Consider the following 27803-nt stretch of genomic DNA (forward strand, 5'->3'; position numbering starts at 1 on the left):
CACCTTCAAGCCACATATCCCAAAGCAAAAAAAATATTGGAATAAAATACACCTATGGTTGGGAGCTATGATAAAACAACCTATAGATTTAGAACCAGAGATATTTTTATTGGGCATGTTACCAGGAAACTATAATAAAGGTAATACTTAGTTTTACATATATTAACAGCAGCTTGGACAGTATATACACAACTTTGGAAAAGTTGAAAAAAAACCCTACAGAGGGGAATATAATTAAAAAAATACTGGAATGGGCAGAAATGGATAGGTTAACATTAAAAATTAAAGAAAAAGAAGAAACTGAATTATATATGACATGGGACTTATTTTACCAATGGTTAGCTGATAAAAACAGAGGTTAGAAAGTTGGAAATATGAGAAAATGTGGATTATGTGAGGAAGATTTATAATGGATTAGTAAATATTTTGATCATTATACAATTAATGTTAATGTGGGAAATGCTATTTTTAATAATATGATTGCTACTTCCGAGTATTGTATTTTGATAAGATTATTATGAATGTGATGATTATTATATTCTAGTACTTGTATACCTAGACAACACACTGTTCAATATAGAAATGAAATTTTTGAGATGATGATAATAATAAACACACAACAACAACAACAAGCCACATATCCAAGACCCAAGTAGGCCTTACCTCTTCCTGGGCCTCATATATGGCTGCCACGATATTTGGGAGTTCCTCTGTCAGGACTTTGTGTAAAGTAGCTCGCCTCTCGCTGTCTTTCTTTAGCAAGAACAAGCAACTGCTTTCCTCGTGGGAGGAAGCAGAGAGGTTGAGATCCACATTGGTCACTCCTTCAGGGGTCCTGCGTGTATATATATTGGAGGAGTTGGATTCAAGGCAACAAGGCTTGGGTGACAGTAATTTACTCGATCCCCCGCCCTCAAAAATAAACCACACTGGAGGAGATCCAGTTGGAAAACTCTCTGTTTAATAACAACCTTCCTGTATGTGACCAAATGAGCAGAAGTGAATGGGGTAAGGCAATCAGTGTCTCATGGATAGCACAAATCATAAGAGTATGATTAATTTAACAAAGGACATCAGGTCACCCGTATTATTGGCTCCAAAAATACTCTATGGGAGATTCCCTGTGCTAGTGTGCAATAGTAGGTCACTAGATGGCAGTCCAACTCTTTCAGACTTCTCCAGACCTTAATCCATTGTGGGCAGATCGGTGCAGATCTAGAAGGAAACACCAACCAATCATTTAGATTGGCCATGCTCAGCTCTTCTTTGTTTGCAGTCACTATTGTTAAAAAGAAAAAGAAGAAGAAATTCTCTCTCCTCTCTCTCTTTCTCCTTCCCCCTTCAAAAAGTATTTGTTCTGCAAGTACTGGAGCATCTTTGGTGCTCTCTGAACCTGCTTATTATTTATTTTTTTTACAGACGTTTCATTACCCAAACTAGGTAACACCATCAGCGCACTGATGATGTTACCTGGTTTGGGTAATGAAATGTCTGCAAGAAAACAAGCAAGCTGAGAGAGCACCAAGGGCCCCTCGTGTTAACCCTGAGCTACCAATATTCTCCTTTATAAAGTATTGGAGCGCATAACACAAGACATGTCACTGGAAGGCAAAGTCACAAAACTGTCTCGCTGATTTTGGCCATGTCAGGCGGGGAAATTCAACAGAGAAAGCAATTATGCTTGGAAGAGTTAGCAGTAAAAGGAAACCAGGCCGCCAAAGCACAAAGGTGGCTGGACACCAGCCAGGCTGACACCAGCCAGAGCGTAGAGCAACTCAAAAGAATATGCAAGATCAGAAGATGTGGAAAGACCCGGGCCACAGAATCGCCAGGAGTCGGATGCAAGTGAATGGAGAACCTCATCAATCATCATCATCATCACCACCACTACCTTTTTCTCATCAGCCTTATGTTACCTTAGAAAGTTGTTTCCCTGGTTCACTTCGCTGGAGCTTCGGGATAAAACGATATTTTCCACTTGGGCTTTCAGGGGCTGCAAGGAAGAAGAACGATTTCTCGTTTCTGCAACACTTTCCGAAGAAGTGGACCTTCTGGGCTTGTTGGACACTGATGGATCATCTGAGCGAAGAAGAGAAAAAGAGGCTTGTAGCTGAGAAGAGACGCCATGCCAGACTATCAGAATCTCCACCTGGGTTTGCCTGTTCTCTCACCTGGCACAGCTGGGCTCCTGCATTTCTTCCTGTTCCTCAAAAAGGGTTCCTGAAGCAAAGCAGCTGCAGTTGATCGCTTGTCTGGATCGGCTTCAAAACATTTCAGGATAAAATCCTTGGCTTCCTCAGACATGGAACTGGGCACCTCTGGATGGATCTTGAACATCCCCACCTGAAGAAAAGGAACTGATTAACAATAGTACACAATCCTTTACTCAGAACACCCGCCATAAGGTATCTAGAAATTTGCCTTTTTCCTTTTGTTTGTAGGATGATGGAAAGTAGGATACTTTGCCTGCTTTGGATTGGAGATGGTGGGGATGAACCCAACACAGCCAAAGAAGATGCTGTTCATGTCAGAGACTTTAATCCAGTGTTTCTCAATCTTGGCAATTTGAAGATGTGTGGACTTCAACTCCCAGAGTTCCTCAGCCAACTTTGCCAGCCAGAATTGAAGTCCATACACTCAACAGAATTCCGGGAGTTAAAATCCAATTCGTGAGCAGTTGCAGCTTTGCCTTAACCCAAAGCAGTGGCTGCCCTGATACCAGCTCTAATCATGGGCTGGAAGAAGCAGCCAGCCATCGAAAGAGGCTTGTGCCAACTGCAGAGGAGAGGATTCAGGGACAGGTTGCCAAAGGCAATTACTGCCTTGTTATTCACACTGAGCAGAAGCAAGGAGTTTTGTTTCATTTACTGACTTGCAGGAAAGGTGGAATTCGGGAACGTGCATGAATGTTTAGAATAATAATTCCTGTTATTTTCGGACTTATTCTTTGTGCAGAGAATTCCAGGCAACAGGCATAGTCATACCTTCCCATTTTTCCTGACTTCACCAATCTGTGAGGTAGGCCAGGCCGAGAGATAGAATAATAATAATAATAATAATAATAATAATAATAATAATAATAATAATAATAACAACAACAACAACAACAACAACAACAACAATTTAATTTGTATACCTACTTGGTATACCACAATTACCCATTTGGTGTAGTAGTTAAGGTGCTGGCTAGAAACCAGGGGACTGTGAGTTAAGTGTGAAAGTCAGCTAGGTGTCTGTGGACCAATTACCAGGAGATTGTAAATTCTAGACCCATCTTAGGCATGAAAGTCAGCTGGGTGACTCTGGGCCAATCACCAGGAGACTGTGACTTCTAGTGCTGCCTTAGGCATGAAAGCCAGCTGGATGACATTGGGCCAGCCAGTGCTGTCAGACCAACCTACCTCACAGGATTGTTGTTGTGAAAATAAGAGGAGGAAGGAGTGTTAGGTATGTTTGCTGGCCTGAGTTACTTGTAAAGTAATAAAGGCAGGATAAAAGCCAAATAAATAAACAGTAGTCCTCATTGTCTTATGCAGACCCTATTGCATTGGGTAAGGGAAGGCATCTGTTGTGTTTGGTCTCAGATACTGTCCCAGGCTGAGTACCCATCCTCGCCCACCCCACACATTTCTTGCATCCCCACACATTCCAGTCTTGATGAAGAAACCCCAGACAGGGACAGTCAAGAGTTCTGGTGGACCCTTTTCCCGACCAGCCGCATTCATCTGAGGGACCCAAGACTGTCCAGCCTCACCTTGAACATTGCGGCCTGTGGGCTGCCCAGCTCAAAGAAGGGAGGCCTGCCTGTGGCCATCTCAATGATGGTGCAGCCCAGGGACCAGATGTCAGCAGGCTTGCCATAACCTCGGGGGCCCTGATCAATGATCTCCGGGGCCATGTACTGCAGGGTACCTAAGAGAGGAAAGTCAGGGGAGACAAGAGTAAGGCCACACTTGGAATGCTGCATCCAGTTTTGGTTGCCATAATATAACAAAGATGTTGAGACTCTGGAAAGAGTGCAGGGAAGAGCAACAAAGATGATGAGGGGACTGGAGGTTAAAACGTACGAAGAACGGTTGCAGGAATTGGGTATGTCTCGTTTAATGAAAAGAAGGACGAGGGGGTGACAGCTTCCCTTAACAACTGTCTTACTAACTTAACAATTGCAATCATTCACTTAACAACTACGGCAAGAAAGAGCGTAAAATGGGGCAAAACTCAACCAATATCTCACTGAACAACATAAATTTGGGGGGTTCAATTGTGGACATAAGTCGAGGACTACCTATAATCAGTGGAACGACTTGCCTCCAGAAGTTGCGGGTGATCCATCACTGGAGGTTTTTAAGAAGAGATTGGACAACTATTTATGTGAATGGTATAACGTTTCCTGGCTGTGCAGGGGGTTGGACTAGACGACCTCCAAGGTCCCTTCTAACTCTGTTATTCTATTACATGACAGCCACCCAACCCTCTCCTTGTCAGCAACTGTGCACGTAAACAATACTGGATTCTCTTTTGATGAGTTTGTGTAAGATTACGCTTCTTTTCAATTGTGGTAAGCTAGCTAGCTGTCAGCAGCTAGGAGCAGTTTCTGCTCATTCTACTGAGTGAGACCCTGGAAATCTGCTTGCTGGTTGCAACAGTTCTTGCCTGGGGCAGCTCATAAATCTACCCAAGGCTGATTTCTCCTTTTGCAAGCCCCCAATTATTGATTCCCCAAACCCTTCTGAAACGCTGATCTGAACTTAATTATTTTACCCTGTTCGTCTTTCTCCTATTATTCTTGATCTTCCTAGCTGTTCCTCCACATCTGCCTGGTGAACTGAAAACAGCTGCCAGGGTTTTTTTAAATGCAAAATTGGATCCAAGAAAGATTAGCAACTTGAGAAAACAGCAGAGATGTCTGCGGAAAGTTTGGTTCTAATCTGTACCTTCCAGGATGAAGACAAACATTCTCCGATCTTAGGCTTATTGATTGCTGGCATTTTTAATATTGTTGTGCAGCCGATTATATTGCTCCCTCTAATGGGGAATTCAACTGGCAAGCACTGAGAGAGAGATGGAACTAAATGGGGCCATTGATAAACAAGAGGTTGCTTGTCAGCAATCCAGGAAAATTAATACGTTTGCAAAATAAATGCAATTCATGTGGAATGCTGAGTGGCAGTTGAAATAAAGATGGTGTGCAAGTGTGTGCAGGCATCCTCACAAGAGCGTGCATGCAGGGGCATATAGAAATATGTGTCCATGTTTGGGGTATGTGCACATGAATGTGCTTGAGTAAATTGCAGTGCGGTTGAGGATGGCATACTTGTTAATAACGTGTTTGGGCAAGAACAATTAAAAGAGCAATTAAAACAAGAGCCTAATCAAAGAATTACAAAGTCCGACAAACAAATAGTAAGTAACAGCCTAATCCAAGGAACAACCAAGAACACTCCCAGCAACGCTGACAGGGCTAGCCACTAGTATATAAAACCCCACTCCCTTCTAGAACTGATGATATTACCTAATTTGGTGATGAAATGTCTGCAAGAAAACAACCAAGCTCAGAGAGCACCAAGGACCCTGCATTTAAAATGTTCATTCATAGACCCTAATCCCTTACCTGTGAACGTCTCAGTACTTGGGCTTATCCCAGCCAGTCTTTTGGAAGTGCCGAAGTCTGAAATTTTTAACACGCCACTATAAGTGTTGATCAAGACGTTATCTCCCTGTCAATCACAAAAACGGTGGCTTTAGAGAACCAAAAAACATCCGAGATCCCCAGAGCAGAAAACAAAAGGTAACGATACCAAGCCATCCCCCAACGTGGCGAAACCCTCACCTTGATGTCTCGATGGATAATCTGGTTATCATGGAGGTAACGTAAACCCTCTAGGATTTGCTTAGTGTAGAATACAATGGTTGGTTCATTGTCCTTCAGAGGACCCCACATTGAACGCAAGAGAGAAGAGAGACTTCCTGCATGGAGAGATGGGGGAGGGGGGGGGAGAAGAACCATGGGAAATTAGGCTACTTTGCACCAGAAACAAATCTTTGAGAACCAATGGCCAGAGACCGCACATGACCTTTGGTGGCTGGGAGAGTGTACAGGTGGTCCTCAGCTTATAAAGATCATTTAGTGACCGTCTGAAGTTACAACGGCACTGGAAAAAAGTAACTTAGGACCACTTTGCACACTTACAACCATTGTACCAACCCCATGGTCACAGAGTCAAAATTCAGACCCTTGGCAACTGGCACGTATTTATGATGGTTGCAATGTCCTGGGATCACGTTGTCACCTTTTGTGACTTTCTGACAAGCAAATCAATGGGGAAACCAGCTTCACTTAACAACTGCATCAATGTTTGATTTGGTGGCAAGGGTGCCTCAGATAGAAGGTCTATACAGAAGGACAGCTGAGAAGACTATAGGAAGCTCGCTTCCCTTTATTCAGGATGCTGCTTACAAGCACTATGTGCTTAGAGCTCGAAGCAGTGTTAGAGAACCCCCACACCCCCACATCACGGTCTGTTTCTGTTGCTCCCCTCTGGGGGCAGGTTTTGAAATATTTCTAGCAGGACTACAGCTTTGTTCCTTATGCCATCCGTTTTTGTAAATTTGTAGGATTCTTCTCTCTCTCTCTCTCATTATCTATCTATCTATCTATCTATCTATCTATCTATCTATCTATCATCATCTAGATAGATAGATAGATAGATGTATATATGTATGTGTATGTATATATATATATATGTAAGTATGTATGTATATGTATTTATATATGTATTTATTGTTTTTCTGTCTATATATGGGGTTTTTTGTCGTGTTCATGTAGCGTATATTGGAGGTAGGTACCCTCTGAGAGCTGAATGCAACGAAATTTCATTTTAATGTATGCTGATTACTGTACATTTAAAGTGGCAATAAAGTGATTCTATTCTATTCTGACCATGTTACTAACTTAACAACTGCAATGATCCCCTTAACAACTCCGGCAAAAAAGGTTGTAAAATGGAGGAAAATTCACTTAACAACTGTCTCCCCTAGTAACAGAAATTTGGGGCTCAGTTGTGGTTGTAAGTAGAGGACTATCCTGTATTTACTATGCCACAATGAAAGGAAGCGAGGGGGCCAGGTCACAAAGGTGGTGCCAGAGTTCTCTGTTGGATTTTGCAGAAAGAGTTTTGTAGAAGTATGTAAAACAGTCTGAGCGTGACATGTTTTGCATTTCTCTTAAGAGTCTGGGGGCTTTTTCTTCATTTTATAACCCACGTTAAATACAAGTCAAGGTCTATACTTCAACGTTCATGTGTTTCTCATAGCCAAATGGCTAGAAAATGTACTGCTTGCTTTGATAATTAGATCTGGAAGGGGTTTCGGGAGGCAGAACAAAGAGCTCAAGATGCTTACCCAGAGTGACAAGAAACATTTACTTTCTGATCCTTAGCATAATTGATCCATGCATGCTGTCTTCCTAAAGGCCCTCATTTTAATACCCACAGTAAGATGGTAGAGGATGATCAGTTTGCCTCTGAAGATGCATTTTCTGAAAGCTAATTTCCCCAAACAGGTATGTGAGTCAGAACTCAAGTTTATGCACCTGCTTTTAGCACGTTCACAAATTTTGTGGTGCAAATCACAGCTCAAAAAGGTGCATATGAAAGCACAAAGGGAAAATGCAACAGATGCAAACTCAGCCTGTCAGAATCAAAACAAGCGTTTAAGAATACAAAGTGCAAAGACGTGCATCCCGGGAGAGAGCTGCACACCAACACAGGCACAAATTTCCACATGGACTTTTGCAAAGACGTTCATGAGGAAAAGAGGCAGAAATGAGGTGGGAAATTGGAAAAAAACTGGGCAAAATTAAATGATGGGTCCGTATATCCTGTCTGATGAAGTTTATGTCTAGTACCGACAGAAAATCATGGGCACAACTCCTTGTGTCTGTCACTTGTTCCTCTTTCCACACCCAACCATCCAGTAGTGTGTTTCTATTTTGCAACCCATCTCACCTTTATTTAAGGAAAGATAGTGGGAGCCACTCTAAAAACCCAGAAACACCCAATAGTAGCAAGAAGTAAACAGCAAAGAAATAGCCTATAAAAGGGCATTGGGCATTGACCAAATTGTCAGGTTTAGCCCAATGATGACATATTGCAGCCAAAGTTCAGTTCTTTATTTGCTCATACCATAGAGACAGACCCCTGCTACCTAATCTAATGAGAGGTTATAGGAAGCGGCTATCCTCAATCTCCTAAAGGTCCAAACAGTGAGAACAATTTACCAGTGAAACAGCTTCTCTTCAGAAGTTGTTGGTGCTCCATCACTGGAGGCTTTTAAGAAGAGACTCGACAGCCATTTGTCTGAAATGGTATAGGGTCTCCTGTTCGAGCAGGGGGGGTTGGACTAGATGACCTCCAAGGTCGCTTCCAACTGTTATTCTATGTTCTTTGTCTCCAACCAATTCAGCCCTGGGCTGTGTTCTCTCTTGTCCCACCCACCCCTCCTTGGCATGTGCTTCCTCCCTTCCCAGGGAAACTGCTGCCTTACCATAGTCCATCACATCACCTCTACTTTTGTAGACACATTCTTTCACACAAAAGAATTATCACACTGCTAAGTAAAAAAATTCAGCAGAGAAAAAAAAATCAATGGAGAATTAAGGGAAAACTAAGCTTTGGTTGGAGATTAAACTTGCCCGGGGTTAGACAACAGTAGTTTTTTTAAAAAAAAAATTCTGTGATGGAATGTGCAAGTGGAGACGGAGTGAGAGGGGAAATTCCAGAGGGAGCATCGCGGTTTTCCAGCAAGGTGGATATATATTCCACGGAAAAGCCCAAATTAAGAGACTGCACAGTCCTGAGCTGGATGGGAGAGGGAGGAAAAGATTCAGGAAAGCCACACCCTAGAACAGGGGTGTCAAACTCGCAACGTCACAGGACGTGTCGCGACATATCGCGGCTTTTTTGCCATTGCCGGCAATGGAGTGGGCAGTTTCATTATGATGCATCCGGCCTGTGGGCTGGCAGTTTGACACCCCTGCCCTAGAAATCTCTCAGGTTATATCGGTCAGAGTAGAGGGTTAGAGGTGGTCTTTGACTTACAAGCATTCATTTAGTGACCAATTGAAGTTACAATGGCATTGAAAAAAGTGACTTATCGCCATTTTTCACACAACCATTGCAGCATCTCCATGGTCACCTAATCAAATTCGGACACTTGCTAATTTAACTCATATTTATGACGGTTGCAGTGTTCCGGGGCAGGGGTGTGTGTCATGTGATCTCCTTTTTCAATCTTCCAACAAAGTCAATGGGGAAGCCAGATTCACTTAACATCCCTGTTACTAACTTAATAATTGTAGAGATTCACTTAACAATTGTGGCAAGAAAGGTTGTAAAATGGGGCAAAACTCACCTAACAACTGTCTCACTTAGCAATGGAAATTTGGGCTCGGTTGTGGTCTTAAGTCGAGGACTACCTATATAGCTTTAGTCTGGCAAGATTCTGTCCATTTGGTGTAAGCAAATAAAAAAATTGGACTTGCCTGGTTTTCAAACTGACATCTTTGGGCTTCGGCTTGGTACCCTCTTTCTTGTCCCCAAGATCTGATTTTGCTGAACGGAATCCATTCCCATCTTCAGTTGGGTTTCAGAATCGCATCTTCTGCTTACTCACCTCCAGGCACTTCTTCCATGAAGATTTTGAGGAAGCCATTTTGACTCACAGAACCCAGATAGCGGACAATGTTCCTGTGTTTCAGGCGCTTGTGTAGGGCAATCTCCTCATGAAGAGGCTGGGAGTATCTGAGAAGTAAGTCCAACGATTAAAGACCCAGGCAGACTCTTCCAAAAACAAAAGATCTGGGCCAAGGGAGGGGGAAGGGAGGACAAAGCCACCACCTCCCCTTGAATGACCCGGAAATGTTTTCGCTGCCCTCTGTTCCTACCGGCTGTCCCGTTCTGGGATCTCTTTAATGGCAATGCGCACTTGGTTGCTGCGGTCGCGTCCAGCATAGACCACGCCATATGTCCCTTTTCCCAAAATCACCCTGTCGCCTGCTTCGGTGTATTCATAGTCATACTGTAAATGGGGAAAGCATAGAGAGAATATGAGAAAGTGCAAAGCCTGGTCAAAAGACCTTTGATACACAAACAGCCCTATAATTAGCTAGAATGAATTGTGAAGCCTGGGGCAGGCAGTTCAGGAGAATGTGACAGATAGTGAATTCTGAGTTCCTTAAATTAGCTTCTTGACCTCAAATCTGGTAGAAGAAGTCACTGCTCAACCTTCAGCTGCCAATCCTGGCAGCTTCCATAAATGGAATAGGGATAGTGACTTTTTTTTTAATGCAAGTGTGTTGAAGTTTGTCTCCAAGATCCTATTTTTCTGATGTTACAAAGCGATCTCAGATGATTTAGAACCATTATTTTTTTAAAAAAAAACACAACAACGCAACTATGGCGTTTGCAAACAATTTGAAGTTACTACACCCTTTAAAAAGGACCAAAGTTCCACCTTCTTTTTCCTTCAAAATAGCTTTGAGAAAAGTAGTTTCAACACTCTCTACAATCAAGACTAAACACTGAAATAGGTGCAGCTAAAGATTTTAACAATTATTTCTCTAGACGCTGATTAAATATGCAAGCTCATGTACCCCATTAAATTTATAAATGAAACATTACACTTAAGAGAAAATAGGTATGATCGGAACAGGTTTTCATTTCAATATTCATCCTCTCTTTCACTTTTTATTTAAAAATTATATGCTCTTTCCTACTCTGGGCAAACTGCACAGTTTGAGATTTTTTTCAGGATTTCTTTCAATGGCGTTCCTGGGATTGTTGCAGGATGACAAAACAACCGTATGCAATTCTGTTTTTCTACACTATCTCTCTTTATCCCTTTTCTTCTTTGGAAAACTGTGCCCCGGTTGGGGTTTTCTCATATTTTTCCACTTGAATGGATGCATTAAAAGCCAAGGAAATTGCAGACCAGTATAGAAAATGTACACAATAAACAGACTCACTCATTCGCCTTAGCAAATCTATTACAAAGATAAAGTGCAAGAAGCTTGTATCCCATCAGGAAGAATTTCACCACTTTTCTCTGTTTGAAAAACACAAAAAAAAACCTCAATGTCTTTCCTATCATAATGTGAATGGTTGGGAAAAAAAATTCAGAAGAAAATTGCTGCCTGCAATTAGTGCAGGTTCGAGTCCCACCAGGCTCAAGGTTGACTCAGCCTTCCATCCTTCCGAGGTAGGTAAAATGAGGACCCAGATTGTTGGGGGCAATTAAGCTGACTTTGTAATAATGCCACTTGGGAGGGGTGTGAAAGCCCTAATAAGCAGGCATATACATAGAATGAAGGCTACTGCTAAGCTTGTAAGCCGCCCTGAGTCTTCGGAGAAGGGTGGGATATAAATGGAATTAAAAAAAAATATTCAGCACTGCACTAAACAAGACTTCTGCGTAGTAGCTATTTTTATATTAGTGACTTCTGGAGCTGGCTGAGTTTGTTGTTTCCTTCTTCACTCATTGTGAAATCCTTCCTCAGAAAACCAAGGCCTGATTCACAGTCCCTTCCCCACAATTCACCTCTAGTTCCACTGGAGAGCTGCACCAATTCCCTTCTTCACCCATTTCTGCCATGAAAGAATGAACCAGTTCAAAAAACCTGCATAAAAGAACAAGAGGAAGGGAAGTCTTAGGAACAATAGAAGCTCATGAAACATCTTCATAAAGGCTGATACTACTTTAAAGCAATCAGTGTGTCTTAGAAGCTTAGAGAAGCCCACTTCCAGAGGTGCTGGCCAACAGTTGTCCTTGCCCCCCATCAGCGGCGTAGCTTTTGGTAATTAAAAATGATGGAAGCTGTAGCCAACACATTAAGAGGGACATGGGTTGGGGAAGACTGCCTTAGAGAAGGAGGAAACTGTGGTCTTCCAGATACCTTAGACCGGAGGTGTCCAACCATGGCAACTTTAAGACTTGTGGACTTCAACTCCCAGAATTCCACAGCCAGCCGTGCAGGAGTTGAAGTCCACAAGTCTTAAAATTGTCAAGTTTGGAGACCCCTGCTTCCATTGGTCTCCATCCCACTTCTAGCTTTAAGCACTGGCAGGGGATCTGGTGGTCCACTCTGCATGAAGCAACAACCTGTATCTTTTTTTTTTAAAAAAATGTCATTAGCATCATAAACAGCATGCTATATTTGATGGTTGTTTATTCTGGGGTTGGGGTTTTTCCAATCTTTGGCATTATTTTTACTAAAAAAAAAAGTGCAATTCGGCCTTTAAAACTGCTTTTTCAAACTTTACAGTTCGGAGATGTGTAGGTTTCAGCTCTCAGAATTCCACAGCCAGCGTAACTGCCTGTGGAATTCTGGGAGTTGAAGTCCACACATCTTCCGAGTTGCCAAGTTTGAAAAACACTGATTTCCCATTGGAAATCAACAGGGAACTATTTGAGAATGTGATTTTTTTTCCTTTCGTTGCCCTTGACTTTTTAAAAAAGTCTTCACCCACACATTTTCAAGCTTCACAGCAACCCTGAAGCTGGCTGTCACATTTTTAATGTTCACGCTGAAATAATCAAAACAGTGGCAATTGGATGCCAAGTACCGTTTGGGTGGTGCATTATTTACATCTGGGCTATTCAAGTATCTCCCTTCCTTGACTAGATTTTTTGAACAATGGCATAGCCACTCCTCCCATTAGGCTTTGACTGACTCGTGACATATAGCTAGCCAAACTGTAGCCTCTGTAATGCAAACATAATTCTTCCTCCAACATGCCACGTCCCTGTTTTTCCTTTACAAAACGTGCATTGGCGAAGGAGCAGGTGACAAAGGAATTGTATATTTCTACAGAGACCATCCTTATGATCTTACAATTATGCACATTTCTTGAAATTCTTATTTCTGAAGCAGATCTGCTCTTAAACGACACAGTGAAAAAAGGGCTGGAAAGGACCTCAGGGGTCTTCTAATCCTACCCTCTGCCCAAGGCAGGAGACCTTATAGCAGGGGTCTTCAAACTTGGCCCTTTTATGACTTGTGGACTTCAACTCCCAGAAATCCTCAGCCAGCGTGCCTGGCTGAGGAATTCTGGGAGTTAAAGTCCACAAGTCATAAAAGGGCCAAGATTGAAGACTCCTGCCTTATACCATCCCAGTCAAATGGTTGTGCAATCTATTTTTGAAAACACCCAGTTATGGAGCACCCGCAGTTCCAGGACACAAGCTATTCCATTAATTGTTCTGTTAGAATATTTCTCCTTTCAACAAGGTTGGATCTGTAATAAGCTTCCACCCATTGCTTCTTGTCCTGCCTCTGGTTCTTTTGAGAATAAGTCAACCCCCTCTTCTCTGTGACAGCCCCTCAAGTACTGGAAGATAATTATCATGTTGCCCTCCCCTCAAAAATCTTCTATTCCGTAGGCTAGACACAACTAGCTCCCTCAACTGTTCATCATACAATTTAGCCTCCAGATGCTTTATCATCTTTGTTGCTCTTCCCTGCACACTTCCTAGGTTCTCAGCATCTGTTCTGTATTGTGGCGAGTAGAACTGGACACAATATTGTGGCCACTAGTGTGTCCTCACTAGTGTGGTATAAAGCAGTGCTATCACTTCTTGTGATATTGATGTTATCCCTCTGTTGATACAGCTCAGAACTGCACTGGCTTTCTTTCTCTTTCTTTGGGTCTTGGCTTCTTTTGGTACCCTTGCCTCAGCCCCAACTCACCAACGGCAGTGATTTTGGGTAGGAAAGTATAACTGGAAATCTTCAACTGTATGCCGCACGTAAAGGAAACAGCATCTTTCATCGCATTTAGAAATACTGGTGCAAAAAAGAAAAAGAGAGAAGAACTCAGCCCGCATGTAGAAAACAGGCCTTCAGGAAGAGAAAGGCTTGGTCCACAAGTGAGAATTTCAGTTCTGTAGGGATATCCATCCCTTCTTCTCACCAGTAAAGCCCCCCCCCAAAAAACTTGACTGATCCTTTCAAGACCCTTCACCCCACATTGTCTATGATAACCTCAAAAGCTTCTATCTTTCTATGTGCAGGGAATGTTGCATGAGCTGTTGATTTGCTTTGCATGAAAGTTTTTTTCTTATCATTTGATGGATGCTGATTTAAAAAGATGTGAGACGTGAACACCCATTACAGACTCAACGCCACTTGGATAACCTGTTAGAATGAAGCCCAGGAGATTCATGCAAAGCTTTAAAAAGAACAAGGAGATCACTTTTCTTTGGAAGGAAGATAGCCAATGCCTCTGATTTCCAGAGGGAGCTAAGGAAGTAATCTTACCATTAAGCTTTTGTAACTGAACATATTGTCTGTGCTTGCCATTTTGTTCAAGTGTCCTTGATGTATTCTCAAACATCCAAATACTAGTGCCAAAAGCACAGATAATACTGTATTACAGAGGCATTAATCCCATTCGTGCAATAACTAAACCTAATTGCTCAATTAAACAATTTTCTGGATTCGTGCAACATAGTGAACCATAAGTTAACCAAATCGACTGAGTTTTCAGAAGATGAAAGTCACAAAAAAATTGATGAAGATTAACCCTAACCATGCTTAGCAAGGTAGTAATGTGCGGTTTTAAGTGTGATGTGTGCACAGTAAGCACAACTCAGAAATCTGCTGGATGTTGAATTGAGCAGAAGACCAGCATTTAAATGTACTCTTCAAAAATGGCAAAAATGATCGTTACCTGATTCCCCGGATGGAGGATGCAGGAAAGGTCCAGGTGGATATTCCTTCCTAAAGAAGCCAAGAGAAACACCCAATAAGCAAATAAGCCTAGAAATGAAATTCCCAATCACGGAAAATTGCGAGAACCGTTAATCCTCCCTTAATGACTACAACTGGAAGTGGCAACTCCATTGCTAAGCAAAATATCACATAACCTCATGGACTTAAGACTTCCCTTCTGCTGTGGTCATTAAGCAAATCACCCAGGGTCATTAAGTGAGACATCATGTGACCGTTGCTTGCGATTTTACTGCCGGCTTCTCCACCAACCCTGCTGGTTAGTAGCCAGCTGTGAAATGCACAAACGGTGGTCACATGAACACAGGACGCTGCAACAGTCATAAACTGGTGCAACCCACTAGTTGCAAAATGCCTCGATCATGTGACCATGGGCATGCTGCAACAGTTATAAATGCAAAGGGCTTGCCTTATAGCTACTTTTTCAATGCCGTTGTAACTTTGAACGGTTGCTAAACAGGGAGTCATTAAGCGGGACCAATTGTTATCGGGCAGCAAGCAGAAAAGGTAAGTACCTCTTCCAGGGAACCGAGGTGGCTTAGTGTCACTGACTTTCTGATCTCCTGGTTGCAAACGAAGAGCTGAGATGGTTGCAGCACCTTGCTCAGGTCGAGAATCAACACCTGTCAAGGAAAGCAGCAGCCGTCAACTCGGATGATTTAAACAGGGAAGTGAGGAGAACAACTGTGAAATCTCCAGGTACAAGAAAAGCAGATTATCTGGTTATGGACAGGCACAACCCAGCAGGGCTCCAGAGGGAAAGCTTGGCCAAGTGGTAACATAATTGGGGTGAGGAATAAACTGGCACTGCCTGAAGATCACTGCACCTATAAGGCTGCCTCCATGCATGATATTTTAAGGGGGTCCCTTTCCAAAACACTTACAGCCCCCATTTCTGCAAGAGGTGAGGAGTGACAAAAAGAGGGGATCATGAAGGAAGCAAAGGTAACACGCAATGCATTGTAAAGAAGGAGAGTTACCTGGACTATTGCTACAAGCAGAAGCAAAGGGAGGAAAAGAGCAAGACAGAGGTCCCTGTCCCAAGGAATTTCCATCCAGGCTTCTACAACATAAGCTGGGACAACAGAAAGGGGAGAAACACAGATAGCAAAGAGAAAAAAACAACAGACAAATCATAACAAGAGGCAGTTACCCAGACTTTTACTTATTTCAGGAATAACAAACCTGTGGTTGTCCCGATGATGTTGGACTCCAACTACCATCAGCCCCAGCCAACAGGACCAGTGTTCAGGGATGATGCATGCTGGAATCTAACATCATGCAGAGGGATCATGGCTTAATCAACCCTGGCCTTTAAAAAGAGTACTAAGAATCAACGCCACAAAAAATATATATATTCTGGGAGAAGACACCATCCTACTGTGTTCTGGCACTCTGCAAATATCTCTTCTGCAAAGCTTGCCCTGAATTCGCTTCAGCTTGAAGAAGGGAACATGAAACAACAAAGGAAGTGGAAATTTCCTAATATCTGAAGTCAAGCTGGGTAAAGCTTTACATCATCTGCAAAAAGTCTCCGTTTGAATTCAAGGTACTCCTAGTTAAAGCGGTTGTGAAAGAGCTGCCTGCAACGGGCATTGTTTTCAGCAAGCATAAATCCCTCTGTGAATAAATGTATGCATTTTTTCATACATAATATTCATGGCATTTTCGTGTGCAACTGTCTTTTATACAGACAGTCCTCGACTGACAACCACAACTGAGCCCAAACTTTCTGCTGCTAAGCGAGACAGAAAAGCTCAAAAGGATTTTCAGCCAACACAACACACGTGTGTACTTTAAACCCAGGAATACACTAAGGCAGATGCTTGTCCGCCCCAAGGACAAACGGCCCAGACACCAAACTGAGCAACTGTGGTATATGCAGTACAATGCAGTGAGACATATGGAGATCTGTACATTGGGGAAACAAAACAACCACTTCATAAACCCATGGCACAACATAGGAGAACAGCAGTCCATCCATCTACGTTTAAAAGACAAAGGCCACTCTTTTGAAGACAACAAAATCTACATTTTGGACAGAGAGGACTGCTGGTTTGAAAGGGGGGCCAAAGAGGCCATCTATGTCAAAACTGAACAGCCCTCTGTCAACAGAGGGATACGATACTTTTTAATTTTTGTATCCTGGTTTTTATTATGTATTGCCCTGTTCACCGCCCTGAGTCCTTCGGGAGAAGGGCGGTATACAAATTAAATTATTAAATTAAATTAAATTAATCATCTATCTCCAGTCTAGAACACAGTCCTTTCAGCAGTTCCAAGAAGGCTCCACACCCATTTGCATTACTCAGGTGATCCTGAGGATACAGATAAAACTGCTGGGGGCCTCAACGACCCTCTAAAACAGGGGTGTCAAACTCAATTTCATTGAGGGCCGCATCAGCATTGCAGTTGCCCTCAGGGGGCCAGGTGGGTATGGCCAGGGTGGGCGTGGCCTACTGGGTAGGCGTGGCTAGAGTGCGTATGGCCTACTGGGTGGGCATGGCCAGCTCTACAAGGTTCGCATGAAGGGTGCCTATGGGGGCCTGGGCAGGAGTGGGACAGATCTGAGGGTCTCTGGCAGGAGGAGGGTCTCTGGGCCAGGGCCATGGCAGTGGGGGCCGTTCCCTCACTGTTTCCAGGATGGCTTCATGGGCCGCATGAAATCACTTCGCGGGCCGGATCTGGCCCCCGGGCCTTGTGTTTGACATGTCTGCTCTAAAAGAAGGCAAAGGACCAGCTGTCTGCAAGGAATATAAATCCTTCCATTCCCCACCATCCAGCCAGAGCTGAAGAAGCTTCTTGTATGAGAAGCGAAACGTCTTCAAAGAAAAATCAGGAAGTCCATTTGCATCTTGCAACAGCACTTTGGCACAACCTGGATGACTGAGAATCTCCATAGGCAAGAGAGACAGTTGCTAAGTGAATGTCGCCCCATTTTATGACCTTTCTTGCCACAGTTGTGAAGTGAATCACTGCAGTTGTTGAGTTAGTAACACGGCTGTTAAGTGAATCTGGCTTCCCCAATGACTTTGTTTGTCGGAAGGTCACAAAAGGGGATCACACGACTCCGGGACACTGCAACTGTCATAAATATAAGTCAGCTGCCAAGCGTCTGAATTTTTATCACGTGACCGTTAGGATGCTGCAATGGTCATAAGTGCGAAAAAGCGGTCATAAGTCACTTTTTTCAGTGACGTTGCAACTTCAAAAGGTTACTAAGTGAGCTGTTGCAAGTCGAGGACTAACTGTATCTTATTTTGTTTTTTGCACACTAGTTTTGCGAACATGTAGATATTTGGCATGATGGCCTCAACCACCAACCCATTGCGTGTTTTTGCAAGGGAAAAATTGAGAGAGGTTAAAAAAGAAAGGAAAATTTAATTTAATTTAATTTATTAATATTTCTATACTGCCCTTCTCCCAAAGAACCTGCAAATGCTGGTTCATGGTTGTGACCAGAAAGCACAAGTTAAGATTTGCTCATATTCAAATGTGATCCAGACCAGTAGCTTTCCCATCAGTCTCAGGACGACAATCTCTAAGTTCAAGAATGGCATTGCTTAACAAAGCAGGACTTGTTTGCAGCTTCCTTACCAAACAGCTCTCTGTGGAGACAAAGGGCTGGCAGGACTCCATTAAAAAACCCAGCCAGAAATCAACCAGCTCTTGTTTGGGTGACCACGTGTCAGGGACAGTGTTGAAATGATTGTAGATTGTGTAAGTCTCCTTGATGGAAATCAAATACCTGGTGAGACAAGAAATGGAGAAAAGAAAAGGACCAACACAAAGCCAGACATTTATTTATTTATCTTATTGGTGTATACCCAGAACAACAGAGCAGTTCACCCTTCAAATCACGCACCAAACTCAAGGTTTCAAGTCCTAAACACCAACAGCATTTCCATGGGGGGGAAATGGTTTTGTACCAAACTGTGGATTTATTATTTCAATCCTTTTTCAAACACTTGCCAGAAATCATTACTGACTTACATTTCCCAAAGGGGGGGAAAGATTAATGCATTTATTCCTGCCTACTGTATAAGAGTGTTGCACCAAAGTGTACATGACCTATTGTAGGAATTCAGCCATTGTTGGAAATGTGTTGCATAAACCAGACGGTTACATTGAGCCACGTTAGGTACGTGAAATCAGCAAATGTGCTTGGTTAATACAGATTTGGGATTTATTGTGTGGACCCAATCATAAGGGTTCAAGAGATCCAGTTTTGCTGCAAGTCTACAAAGGAAGTTAATGTCAAGAATTTGGCAGATTTGACAATCTAGCAGCCAAGGCAAGAAAAATGTTACCCTTAATTCAGTTCTCCAATTTCAAAAAAATCCATTCCAATTCCAGATGTTGGAAAACAATTCCCAGATCTACATGATAAGATAATTAAGGGCCTGGAGACTGAAACATGTGAAGGACAGTTGCAGGAATTGGATATGGCTACTCTAGAGAAAAGAAGGACTAGAGAGAAGACATGACACCAATTTTTCAGTATATGAGGAGCTGCCACAAAGAAGGGGGAGTCAACCTATTCCCCAAATCACATGAAGTCAGGACAAGAAACAATGGATGGAAACTAATCAAGTAGGGAACCGACCTAGAATTAAAGAGAAACTTCCTAACAGTGAGAACAATTAACCAATTGAACAGCTTGCCTTCAGGAGTTGTGAGTGCTCCATCACTGGAGGCTTTTAAGGAGAGACTGGACAACCACTTGTCTGAAATGGTATAGGGTAGACGTGTCAAACTCACGACGTCATGTGATGTCACGTGACCTATCGGAGCTTTTTCCCCATTGCCGGCAAAGGGGTGGGCACCATTTTGTTGTGATGCATCCGGCCAGCGGACCGACAATTTGACACCCTTGGTATAGAGCAGGGATGTCAAACTCAGTTTCATTGAGGGCCACATCAGCATTGTGGTTGCCCTTGGGGGGGCCGGGTGGGTATGGCCAGGGTGGGCGCGGCCTACTGGCTGGGCGCAGCTGGAGTGCGTATGGCCTAATGGGTGGGCATGGCCAGCTCTACATCATTGGCATCAAGGGTGCCTATGGGGGCCTGGGCAGGAGTGGGACAGATCTGAGGGTCACTAGGCCAGGGCCAAGGCAGTGGGGACCGTTCCCTCACTGTTTCCAAAATGGCTTCGGGGGCCACATGAAACCACTTCGCGGGCCGGATCTGGCCCCCGGGCCTTGTGTTTGACATGTCTGGTATAGAGTCTCCTGCTGGAGCAGCGGGTTGGACTAGAAGACCTCCAAGGTCCCTTCCAATTCATTCTATAACTTGTAACAGACTGCAGCCAGGTACTAATCTGCCTTCTGATTGGATCTTTCCCCCCCCCCCATGAATAAGCGAAATAGCTTATTCGGTGACTCCCTTCACACTTCCCACTAGGTCACAATTCATTGTAATATCTTTGTCTTGAATGACCCAGAACTATTACGTTCATCACACAACACAATAAACAAAACAGAAACCAGCCACATTAAGGTTTAGTGGTGCATCTGAAGTGTTTACTGCAAGATTTTTTCTCCCTTCAGAAAATGAAAGTAGGTCAAGCTCACTGATTTCAGAGTGATGCCTGCCCCTGAGCCCACTTTTGACAATTTCCTCCTGGTGACTTCAAAGTACTAGCAAGTCCAAAGTCCCTTTCCTCCACCTCCAAAAGATGAAAAATCACCACAACATACCATACGGGAGCATTCAGCTTGTAGAGTTTCTCAGAGGCTTGGATGATTTTGTCGAAGTCGCCAGTTAAGATGCTTGCGCCAAGATAAAAGCCTATATCCCAATAGTGTTTCATTTTTTCCAGGCTACCTTTCCTGCCCAAAACACAGCTCACTTTCATCCCTGCCAAAAGAGAGAAAGGTTATTTCATGAGAAGGACGGTAATTTCCCCCCCCCCCCAAGAAAATCTCCTATTTGGTTCCAGCCTTTGGACTAAGCCAGTGTTTCTCAACCTTATCAACTTTAAGATGGGTGGACTTCAACTCCCAGAATACCCCGTCTTAATCTTGACAAGGTCGAGAAACCCCAGGCTGAGCAATATAATCACACTGGATTTGCAGCTGGATTTTTGTTCAAATGCAACTCCTTTGATTTCCTGGGTCGAATATTGCATGTGGCATAGCCTGATTCTTAACTTTAGGGATGTGCAAAATTCACTGATTCAGAATAAACATGTCGGGAATGCTTAGAGCCATTTCTGCTTCAGTAGATTTCCTTGTGTTAATTGTTCAACCAGCCCTGAAGCAGTGTGAGTTCTCCACGTTATTCCATTCCAGGATTACTGAATTTTGCACATTCTTTCATAAAGAATACTTGGTTAAAATGATTAGTCAAAAAGAAATGCATTGCTAAAAACCTTTTCCAAAACTCCAGGACCAACCATTTTATTATACAATCAAAATTCATGGAATTTTGCAGCATAATATTCAGTTGGACCTTTTAAAACCAGCTACTGTTATAATTATTTATCTTCAGGTTTTCATTACTTAAATTTAATTTTAGATTAGGAATGGCAGACGTGATCACAAATAAAAAAGGAACAGGGTTTTGACTGTGGCTGCGATATTGGCTCCCCCCGCCCATTTCTGTGGATGTCCCCATGTAAATTACAATAAACACCTTGTGTCCACGGAGAAGAAAGGCAGGATGTGAGGTGAATAATGAAAGAAATGCAGATAATCTTCACTTAACGACTGCAATTAAGACCAGCAATTTCATTTCTGACACCGTCGCTAAATGAACCATCAGATGACCATGGCAAATTTAACATGTCAGTTCTATTGTGGTCGTTAAGCAAATCACCCACAGTCATTAAGTGCAACATCATGTGGTCACCACTTGTTACTTATTGCCAGCTTTTCTACTGACTTGTTGGAAGCCGAATTGACACTTGCACATGGAGATCACTTGAATGGTCGCTAAACGAGACAGTTGTTAACTGAGGACTAGCTGAACTCCACATAAAGAAATCCATAAACATTCATGACAGTTTATGCTCCAATAAGCAGTTTGTTTTTGTCCCAAATGACTAACATGCTGACCCCTCTTTCAAGCCTGATGAAACTTTACTCCTTTCCTGTCCACCCCCATAATGAATTTAGTAAGTTACAAAAGAGAACAATCTCACACCAATCTGGCGAAGCTGCATAGAGGTTTCAAAACTATGGCCTGCAGCGATGAGGAACACAACAGAATTAATTCCAGCATGAAGGCTTGGCTCTGTCAGAAACGCCTTGTGGTACCTGGGAAATTAAAGCACAAGGATGAAAGATGACCCTTTCAGGGTCAAACATTGGGTGATTGGCAGGGGCACTACATATTTTTGGGAGGGATAACAGAACAACAGAGTAACAACAACAACAGTAATAATAGTAATAGTAGTAGTAGTAGTAATTAATAATAATAATAATAATAATAATAATAATAATAATAATAATAATAATAATAATAATGAGGAGGAGGAGGAGGAGAAGTAGAAGGAGAAGGAGAAGGAGAAGGAGAAGGAGAAGGAGAAGGAGAAGGAGAAGGAGAAGAAGAAAAAGAACTGGAAAAAATTACAAATACCGCAACCTGGCCATCGAAACTGCGCGATTATGGATGAAACATGTAACAGTGATACCCATTGTCATCGGGGCACTGGGAACAATGTCCAAAAACTTTGCAAAACACATCAAGAAATTGCAGCTCCCTGCAATAACTCCAGCAAAGTTACAAAAAACTGTGCTACTCGGACCATCTTACATTTTAAGGAGATACCAGCAACCCGTGTCAACCATTAGTGCCAGTCAATTTGAGTGTTCAGTTGACTGAGTTTCATGTTTTATGAATGAAAGTTTAATAATAATAATAATAAAGTTGGAAGGGACTTTATTAGGAGGTCATCTAGTCCAACCCCCTGCTCAGGCAGGAAACCCTATAACATTTCAGACAAATGGCTGTCCAGTCTCTTCTTAAAAACTTCCAGTGTTGGAGCATTCACAGCTTTTGGAGGCAGGTTGTTCCGCTGATCAAATGTTCTGTCAGAAAATTTCTCCTTAGTTCTAGGTTGCTTCTCTCTTTGGCTAGTTTCCATCCATTGCTTCTTGTCCTGCTTTCAGGTGCTTTGGAGAATAGCTTGACTCCCTCTTCTTTGGGGCAGCCCCTGAGATATTGGAAGGCTGCTATCATGTCCCCCCTCGTCCTTCTGTTCATTAAACTAGACATACCCAATTCCAGCAACCGTTCCTTAGTTGGAAGGAACCTACCTTGGAGGTCTTCTAGTCCAACCCCCTGCTCTAGCATGAGACCCTATTCCATTTCAGACAAATGGTTATCCAATCTCTTCTTAAAAACCACCAGTTTGGAGCACCCACAACTTCTGGAGATAAGACGCTCCACTGATTAATTATCCTAAATGTCAGGAAATTCCTCCTTAGTTTCCATCCATCCATTGCTTCTTGTTCTGCCTTCAGGTGCTTTGGAGATTAGGTTGATCTCCTCTTCTTTGCGGCAGCCCCTGAGATATTGAAACACTGCTATCGTGTCACTCCTGGTCCTTCTTTTCACTAGACTAGACATAACCAATTCCCGTAACCGTTCTTTATATGTTTTAGCCTCCTGTCCCCTAATCATCAATGTTGCTGCTTCCTTCTTGCTAATCATTCTGGCTTATGAAGCAATTTTTTTGTGTTGGAGAAATGGGGAAGTCCTTTGGCAACTCCCAGAATTCCCCACCTGTGTTGGCTAGGGAATTCAGGGTGTTGAAGTCCATACATCTTAAAGTTGACAAGTTTGAGGAAAAAATGGATTTACGTGGACATTAGAGCCCCCTTAAAGGGATAACTGTTTCACTTATGGGATACACAATTCAGATATACCAACCCATCTTCCTATTTCCAGTTTGCCTCAAAAATCCATACTTTTTCTCCTGATTGCCCCCAGGACCCTGTCAATTACAGCTTTCACGATCTGCTGAGGATCATGTGTTTCAAAGCTTTAAATCAATATCATCTGGGACGCGCTGCCAGGAAAAGGTGCGTGTTACTCATAGAAACCAAGAAAATTATGTCTTGGAGCTTTTATTGGGCTTGTAAAAGTGAATACAGAAAACTCCATGGACCAGAATGATTAGCAAAAAGGTCAGCTATCTTAGTTGGTTTACAAATGGGTCTGCAGGCAACACACCAAGGGGCCACGCCCTTTCTTTCAGAGCCCCGCCACCGCAGCCCTTACCCCTCTCAAAAATATTTAGTGTATCTGCTCATTGTCAAATGTTCTGATTCTTCATCAAGCGGTTCAGCAGTGATCCCAGTACAGTGCTGGATGTACATGGTTTCCTGTCCAAAGTTAAGAGCAAGATGGTACTCCTTTCATACACTGTGTCAACGCTGCTAACATTGGATGTTTTTGCATTGACAACAGATGGAAATGTAGCCATCTTTTCCCATTCGCTTTTAGAGTTAGATGATGCTGGGAGGGGGGGGAGGGATGTGAATGAGAGTCCAGCTAGACATAACAACACTAACCTTAGCGTGAGAATCAAGGTTACTGAGCCCAGAGCTGCTAAAGAATTGACGGGCTGGAGAGCTAGAGAGGAAGCTCGCGCTTCGAGCTACGGTAATTGGGGAATGTGATTTATGACTGTTAATTGGGGGAGGGAATTGTGCTTTGATACTATGTGCTCAGGGGAGGGGAATTCAGATTTTGGCTTCGATTATGTAAGTGCCGATATTATGCTACTCGAATAAAAGATCCTTTAAGGTAAACAATGCCTCGAAGTTCTTTGAAGAGTTTCATCTGTCGGAACCATGACACACTGGCTTTTTGAAATTATCTAGCTGCACCCCTGGCAGAGTTAGAATGGTTTAAGAATCAAGGTGAACCCAAAGGATTCCTTTCCGTTACTCACCAAAAGAAGGCCTTGTCTCTCTTCTCGGTATCCGTGAACCCAGAGTCAATGAACATGTCTTTGTAGATGCGGCCACACATGCAATACAGGTCAGGTGCCACCCCTTCGGGCTTCTCCACCAGAGGCAGGAGAACAGAGAGAGCTTTTTCTCGGTCCCCAGGTCGATTCCGCCTGCAGAGATATCACGTGCTCAGGTACTTAATACTAACAAAGAACAGGTTCACTAACAGAGAAGAATAGAATCAAAGAGAAAATTTTCTTTACGTTTATTACATAGTGGGAGAGAGGGGGTGTTTTTTGTTTTTTTTTTGGAGATGAGCCACATGGTTCCAACGTTAATCCGTGGGGACTTTCTCTGCCTCACAACAATGGTCAAAAGTCAGGGGGCTATTTTACTCCTTATTGTGGCTTATTCTTTTCCAGTCCTGGCTACTGTATAACAGAGTTTGGTGGTCACGTCTTTTCAACCGAGACTGAGAAAAAGGACGGTTTAAATTTTTATTATTATGTAAGCCACTACAGGTAATCCTTATTATTATGTAAGCCACTACAGGTAATCCTTGACTTACAACCACAATTGGAACCGGAATTTCCAATTGTCCCACTTATGACAACTGGCCAGAAGTCACTTTTTTCAGTGCCGTTGTAACTTCGAACAGTTGCTAAGCAGACGGCTGTAAGTCGAGGACTCCTTGCATGGGAAAATATCCATCCACCTGGTTATTCCGGCTTTGAATAAAATTAATTAGCGGGGGGAAAATGTGGAAGTACCGGAGCTTCTGAGACCCCTGGAGCCTCTTCCCAGGAGGAATCTACAGGGACATGCAATTTGTGTTCCAAAAATATTCTGGAGCCGTGCTTTCCTTCCATTATATTACTTCTCTCACTGCCGCTGGAGCAAGAAATTCCGGCTTCCGGTGGCCCAGGGCCTTGAGATGATCAAAACAAGAGACCTGCCTTTATTCATGGAAAAGCCTCACCTGTCCAGAGCAAAGGCATAATGGAAACAGATGTTGTGCTGTTCAGCCACACTGCAGGTTGGCAGGTTTTGGAGAGTCTCCACAAGGGTGATGATAGCATCACAGTCCTGCAGAAGGTAACACCAAGCGACCGTTATCTTCGAGGGCTTAGTGTGACAAATGCTACAACCTTTCTTGACACAGTTGTTAAGTGAATCACCGCAGTTGATAAAGTTAGTAGCCTGGTTGTTAAGTGAATCTGGCTTCCCCATTGACTTTGCTTGTGAGAAAGTCGCAAAAGGGGATCACATGATCCCGGGAGACAGCAATGGTCATAAACAGGAACCAGTTGCCAAACATCTGAATTTTGATGACGTGATCATGGGAATGCTGCAAAGGTCGTAACTGTGAAAAACGGTCATAAGTCACATTTTTTCAGTGATGTAACTTGGAACGGTCGCTAAACAAACTGTTGTAAGTCGAGAACTACCTGTAATTCCGGACTCAATTACTGTCATAAGTTGAGGATTACCTGTATCCTTTTCCTTCTATTTGCCCACAACCCCACTGATATGCAGTGAACTATCTGCTTTGGATGGTATGTTAAGTGGTGGGAAAGAAGAGGGCAGGAAGTGGGGAGCTGGATGGATAGAAATTTGGACTTTATGCTAAGGAAGCATTTTAGTTGCTTCAGGAAGCCCAACGTTTCAACCACAATTTGATTACTTTTTAATGGAACAAAAATAAGCTAGTTTTCTTTTTTCTTTTTTTTTAATTCTGCAGAATTAATCAAGAAGTTGCTTGTCATCTAGACTGGCACTTTCCAAATCTGGGTAAATCACTCAGAATTGGATAAAAGTGTTTCTTCTTTGGGTAACAACATACAAACCCCTTACCCAATCGCAACCCTCACATTTAAATTGACGTAAAGTGTTTTATCTTCGTTGGGTAAAAAGGACTTTCTCATAAGCAGTTTTGCATGAGGGAGGGGAAAAAATTGGAAAGCACGGATCTAGGCCCATTTACTTGATCTTAATAAAAGGACCACCCTCAAGGCTTTTTAGTTAATCTTCTGAAGGAGCGCTACTTCTGTCAATGTCAACCTTTGCAGATTCCAGGGCACTCCCACTTGCTACCTAAAAAGATTTCAAGTTTGCAGAAATGAGGAAAACAACGGGGGATTTGGAAAGATAATTTCCCTGCCGGAATTAACAGGCAAACTCACACTGCAAACACCTGGTTTCCAACAATGTTAACAAGAAAGGGAAGAACAGTTTGACCTTCATTACTGCACAAAATCCCCTCCAATCAGTAACTGAACTAAACTAAATCAGTGGGGTAAGAATCTGGACCCCATAACGTGTTAATCCATGTGGCTGGGGGGGATTGTGGGCAATTCTGGGGAGCATGAGAGAGTAGGAGGTGGGTCAATGGACAAATTACCTCATAAATGGCAAGTCAGCTCACCTCGAGCAACATCTAGAGCCTTGGTGGAGCAGTGGGCTAATGCCTCCTTAAGTAACACCAGCTGCCTGAAATTAGTGCAGGTTCGCATCCCACCAGGCTCAAGGTTGACTCAGCCTTCCATCCTTCCGAGGTAGGTAAAATGAGGACCCAGATTGTTGGGGGCAATAAGCTGACTTTGTAATAATGCCGCTTGGGGGTGTGTGTGAAAGCCCTAATAAGCAGGCATATACATAGAATGAAGGCTACTGCTAAGCTTGTAAGCCGCCCTGAGTCTTCGGAGAAGGGTGGGATATAAATGGAATTAAAATTAAATTAAAAAGTAAATTAAATCTAGGAAAAAGCATTTCAAAGAGACTCCACCTTAACAAAAAAAAACGCTGGGGAATTCAGTTCCCAAGATTCTGCACTCATGCCAGGTGAGTGTCACAGAGTATCCTGAAATCTCTGTAGGTCTTCCTTGCTTGGTCCTGCCAACTATATGGAATTTGACAATTTTGGCCTCGTTAAGGAAATTATGGACCCACATGATAGCTGAGCCTGGTTCCTGTACAAGGCCTTGCTACATCTCGGGTGTCAGCCATGACACAAGGAAGCACCTGAAAACACAACCACTGTGTTTGGGAGTACAGGTAGTCCTCGACTTACGACCACAATTGAGCCCAACATTTCTGTTGCTAAGCGAGTCAGTT

The 27803-nt window shown here is 42.9% G+C and overlaps 1 protein-coding gene across 1 annotated transcript in view; it reads right to left on the bottom strand.

Moving 5' to 3' along the window:
• Window positions 1-27803, bottom strand: part of MAP3K6 (mitogen-activated protein kinase kinase kinase 6) — a 55364-nt gene that overhangs the window by 7316 nt on the left and 20245 nt on the right. Inside the window, exons 6-22 of the mRNA XM_083369688.1 lie at window positions 25669-25775; window positions 24689-24859; window positions 21931-22043; window positions 20484-20643; window positions 18383-18533; window positions 15301-15408; window positions 14727-14776; window positions 13745-13840; window positions 11596-11674; window positions 9944-10077; window positions 9673-9800; window positions 5831-5967; window positions 5612-5717; window positions 3755-3912; window positions 2172-2343; window positions 1917-2079; window positions 664-835 (exon numbers count right to left, since the gene is read on the bottom strand). Of these exons, the coding sequence (XP_083225814.1) occupies window positions 664-835; window positions 1917-2079; window positions 2172-2343; window positions 3755-3912; window positions 5612-5717; window positions 5831-5967; window positions 9673-9800; window positions 9944-10077; window positions 11596-11674; window positions 13745-13840; window positions 14727-14776; window positions 15301-15408; window positions 18383-18533; window positions 20484-20643; window positions 21931-22043; window positions 24689-24859; window positions 25669-25775 (2205 nt within the window). The remainder of the gene's footprint in view (window positions 1-663; window positions 836-1916; window positions 2080-2171; window positions 2344-3754; window positions 3913-5611; window positions 5718-5830; window positions 5968-9672; window positions 9801-9943; window positions 10078-11595; window positions 11675-13744; window positions 13841-14726; window positions 14777-15300; window positions 15409-18382; window positions 18534-20483; window positions 20644-21930; window positions 22044-24688; window positions 24860-25668; window positions 25776-27803) is intronic.

The sequence above is a fragment of the Vipera ursinii genome (genome assembly GCF_947247035.1).
Source record: "Vipera ursinii genome assembly, chromosome: 9".
NCBI classification, from domain to species: Eukaryota; Metazoa; Chordata; class Lepidosauria; order Squamata; family Viperidae; genus Vipera; species Vipera ursinii.